The sequence below is a fragment of the Borostomias antarcticus genome (assembly GCF_949987555.1).
Source record: "Borostomias antarcticus genome assembly, chromosome: 28".
Lineage (NCBI taxonomy): Eukaryota > Metazoa > Chordata > Actinopteri > Stomiiformes > Stomiidae > Borostomias > Borostomias antarcticus.
The window spans coordinates 5644140-5649016 of record NC_140261.1 but is presented as its reverse complement, the minus strand read 5'-3'; the positions used below and the strand labels follow the sequence as shown (position 1 = coordinate 5649016).

Here is a 4877-nt window from a genome sequence, read left to right as displayed (position 1 = left end):
AACTAGGTAACTGTGATATAATGGTATATAGATATAACTAGGTAACTGTGATATAATGGTATATAGATATAACTAGGTAACTGATATAATGGTATATAGATATAACTAGGTAACTGTGATATAATGGTATATAGATATAACTAGGTAACTGTGATATAATGGTATATAGATATAACTAGGTAACTGTGATATAATGGTATATAGATATAACTAGGTAACTGTGATATAATGGTATATAGATATAACTAGGTAACTGTGATATAATGGTATATAGATATAACTAGGTAACTGTGATATAATGGTATATAGATATAACTAGGTAACTGTGATATAATGGTATATAGATATAACTAGGTAACTGTGATATAATGGTATATAGATATAACTAGGTAACTGTGATATAATGGTATATAGCTGAATGCACACAGGTCGGAGGTAGGTATTTTGCCACTTGCGACTTGCCACCTCCGACCACAAACGAACGCACCATCAGTCTGTAAACAAGCCCTTGTCTCCACATGTGAACAGAGCTAGTCAGGGTCAGGCTAACAGTGCTGCTACAACAGGACGCGCTTAGATGCTGATGCTTCCCACGTGTGTGTGTGTCCCCGTGTGTGTGTCCCCGTGTGTGTGTGTGTCCCCGTGTGTGTCCCCGTCTGTGTGTGTGTCCCCGTGTGTGTCCCCGTGTGTGTGTGTCCCCGTGTGTGTGTGTCCGTGTGTGTGTCCCCGTGTGTGTGTGTCCCCGTGTGTGTGTCCCTGTGTGTGTGTCCGTATCCCCCCCACAGGTGTGTGACATATTCGTGAAGTATGGGCTGCCCCTGGTGGTCCTGCCCCCCGCGGGGGTATTCTACCCCGCCCTGCTGGCCACGGACCCCGTCAGCGTGGACCGGCTGGCCTACATCATGGTCAGGTGAGCTACCGGGGCCGGCGGAGTCAACCTCACCACGCAAGGCCGCCATGTCGCGTGCCACTCAGCCGCGAGTGTGTATAAATATAAAATGTGTTAGATCTGATGAGGCAAGAAGCAGAAATGTCTCGGCAGCATGCTAATTTTTAACGTACATGTAACTACGCACATGCATTATACGTGACAAATGAAGAAATCTTGAATCCTTCCTCCTGTAAAAGGGCATTTATAATTGAAGCTGTAGTATGTAGTTTGTACAGGCTGTGCCACGGACCACTTTGACATCTCGCATTCACGCAGGCCGTGTATTGTTGGGCGGAAAACACGTCCTATCCTTGTTTCCCATCATGCATTTCAGCCCAGCGCTTCATGTAAGGCATGGGCCGTTACAAAAGAGCTCTTCTCTAGAGTCCTCTCTTAAGATGCTTTACATGGCGTCTTGTTCTATACGTTTTTCAATGCTCAAGTTCTGCAGCCAGAATGACAGTTTCATGCTGCTTGTGAGGATGTTGTGCTGACGGGCAGACGGTCCCCGTCACGCTCCGCCGTCACGCCTAGACCACGCCGCCGCCCGTAGCCTCCCGCCGGTAGCTCCTAAGGACGCTGACTGGCGGAAATTGAAGTAAAATTGACAGATTAATGTTGAGCCTGCTACAGGTTTCAGTGAGTGAGACCAACAGCAGGAGCGAAAGAGACACCAGCCCCTGAAAAGATTCCCATATGACAAATCCCTATATCCTCATGCAAAAATCCACTGTACATACACACTTTAAAGATGATATTTAAAAAATATGGGGGGGGGGGGGGGGGGGGAGGACCATGCCTCCGGACCCCCCTAAGGGGTTCGCATCCATGTCACCTATTTCACCCCTGATGAGTTTCCTCATAACATACCCAGGGCTGCCGGTCCTGCTGACTGACCCTGCGCTCGTCTCAGCCAATAGGAGAGCAGAAGAGCCGTTTCCCTTTGGGGGATTAATACAGAATAACAACAGAACAATATGTTAAGAGAAAGATGTTTACTACTATGACATCACTGAGGTCCTGCTCTCCTCTTCAGGTATAAGAATAATCTGATGTCGGCCAAGAGTCGTGAACAGCAGACAAAGGTAATAAGAATATCTTTGTATGTTTTTTGTGATGTGTGTGTGTGTGTGTGTGTGTGTGTGTGTTAACAATATGTTACCCAGGTACCACCTTACAAGGCTGCGTTTAAGGCCTCTAGTTTCCAGCCTTTTGAATGATGGAAGAGAACTATTCAAGTTGATGCTGATTTAAGACAAAATGGAAATGTTTCTTGCTCCCCACTCAGACTAAATCAAGCACTGTGTAATTTTAGAATGCCATTTCCACAGGATTAGACTTTTCAAGTAGGCGCCCGGTGCCAATATGCTTACCTAGAGAGTCAGGGTGTCTGGTCAAGATAAATGGGTCTACGAAACGGCATGCAAATTGACCAGTGCACACTTGAAGATAATAGACCTGGCTTTTTAACACGCTATCCGACCTTGGTTATATTCAAAAGATTTTTCCCCGAGTGAGTGTTCAATCTGCTTCTTTATCGCTCCTTCATGCCACTCTTCCTCTCTCTTCTATCTCCTTCCCTCCCTCCCTCCGTTCCTCCATCCCTCTCTCTCTCCCTCCATCCCTCCCCCCCTCCCTCTCCCTCCATCCCTCCCTCCATCCCTCTCTCCCTCCCTCCATCCCTCCCTCCATCCCTCCCCCCTCCCTCTCTCTCTCCCTCCATCCCTCCCCCCCTCCCTCTCCCTCCATCCCTCCCTCCATCCCTCTCTCTCTCCCTCCATCCCTCCCCCCTCCCTCTCTCTCTCCCTCCATCCCTCCCCCCTCCCTCTCTCTCTCCCTCCATCCCTCCCCCCCTCCCTCTCCCTCCCCCCCTCTCTCTCTCCCTCCATCCCTCCATCCCTCCCCCCCTCCCTCTGCAGGGTTTCCACATCAGCAGACAGACCTACGTGGAGTTTAACTGCTACCTGCTGGCCATGGTGCAGTCTCTGTTCAACTCCAAGATCTTCCTTCCCGGCACGGCCGTGGAGGTGAACGAGGAGCTGCTGGAGAGCTGTGGAGTACCGGAGTACCAGAAGAGCTTCGACTTCGTCCGCCACCCCGCCTTCGTCAGCCACGCCGTCGACTTCCACCGCAAGGTCGGTCCGGGAGGCTCAGTCGCGTTTTTCCTGATTCGTCCGGAGGAAATATCATCGGGCCGCGTTTTGTATTCTATAGTTGCCGTTAGGGTTGAAAATTTGAAGGAATTTCATGAACCGATAACTATTAAGCTTAACAAACAATAGTCAATTAATTGATAAGAACGTCCCACGCTGGGCTGCGCTTTGCTCGCTTCATTTTTGTGTCTTCTTCCGCTCTGTCGTTGAAATTTCCCGGCATCACAATTAGCCTTCACTACATGGCGTGGCGCCCTCATGTGCAGTCAGACCTTAAATCATGATTACATATCACGCTACACCCGTTGATAAAGTTCCATTCCATTAAAAAGCAATTAATCGAGTATCCAAATCCAAATCCGAGTATTCTTACTCTAGTAAATTCTTATCGGCAATTAATCGATAGTCGATTAGCTGTTAACATCCCTAGTTGCGGTGCGTCGTTGAAACGGTCTGGGATGTTCAAGCTGAGCATGAGGCCTGGTGGGCTGACTCGGAGCGCCGGGCTGACTGGGAGCGCCGGGCTGACTCCGTTCGGGTTGATAAACTTTAAGGCCGGACGTGGAAAGACATTTGTATCTTTCATAGAAGATCCATTAATACAGAATCAGATTGTATTATTCATGGGGTCTGTATGAAAGTTCGGTTTTCATTATGTTTAATAATACACACGCCTTTTTTGGTCCGACCACTACGCCCACCCGGCTCTGTTCTTCTGAGGTCTACTGGTGGGATGAAAACATGAATATTAATGCTCTCTCTCTCTCTTTATCAGTGCTGGCCGGGGAGAAGAGACATGGACCTCAATTCCATAAAGGTAACTACCAGTCTGATCACTTCCTTTTAATATATTCTGCTGTACATGCTTTGATGTGTGTTTTGAAGTGAGACAATTCATATTTTATGGGAATTTTTTTATTTTTTGCTAATGATCTTAGAAGTCACATGATCATGATAGCTGTCAATTGTGTGTGTGTGTGTGTGTGTGTTGGCAGATGAAGAAGCAGTGGGACTGGTACCTGGAGTTTCTCTACGGCCAGGGCTGGACGGGGATCAAACAGTTTATCCACATCAACATCAGCCGGCCCTCCCTATCTGGACCAGGGCAGGGACAGGGGGACCAGGGCAGATAGAGGAGGACCAGGGCAGATAGAGGAGGACCAGGGCAGGGACAGGGGGACCAGGGCAGATAGAGGAGGACCAGGGCAGATAGAGGAGGACCAGGGCAGGGACAGGGGGACCAGGGCCAGCGGCTGGCACGCCTCTAACCTAGGAGGGGAAAAACAAGGACTTGGATGGTTTCCATCTTGTAAATGACATGTATATAACTACGCTACCCTTTCCAGGTCTAGTAAAAAAAACAACGCTTAACTGTGTATTTTAATTGTATCAAACACTCTTTCTGTAAATATTTTAGTTTGAACCCTGATATTTTGTTTTATAATAACCCTGTTCATAGTTCATAGCCGGGGGGGGGGTGGGCTGCGGCCCCAGGCGGAGGAAAGGTCGCGACCCCTGGACTCGACAGCCAGTGGACGGGGGCCTGGTGTAGACTTTGTTTGGTCCCTCGTGGGCGTGGCCCCAACCACAGACTACCACCCGAGTGCCGTATGTTCATTTCATTCTCCACTCGGAGTATGATATCACTGTGTGTTTCTGTATAGCTTACTTTCATTATCGCTTCTGGGATCCTTGCACATAATAATAAATATGGTTTCAGTGTAACCGGGTAGTGTCCTTGTGGGTCCCAGGTCGTGGCAGCAGGTGATTCGTTAAACTCACTCAGGAGCACG

General features: G+C 48.4%; 1 protein-coding gene across 1 annotated transcript in view; it reads left to right on the top strand.

The window, feature by feature from the left end:
- The window catches only part of cenpi (centromere protein I), a gene marked incomplete at both ends in the record, with an annotated part of 19512 nt that extends 15295 nt beyond the window's left edge, over positions 1-4217 (top strand). The window contains 5 exons of the mRNA XM_084459596.1: positions 786-910; positions 1968-2016; positions 2851-3066; positions 3860-3901; positions 4080-4217. Coding sequence (XP_084315722.1) covers positions 786-910; positions 1968-2016; positions 2851-3066; positions 3860-3901; positions 4080-4217 — 570 coding nt within the window. The remainder of the gene's footprint in view (positions 1-785; positions 911-1967; positions 2017-2850; positions 3067-3859; positions 3902-4079) is intronic.
- Between the last annotated feature and the right edge of the window lie 660 nt (positions 4218-4877).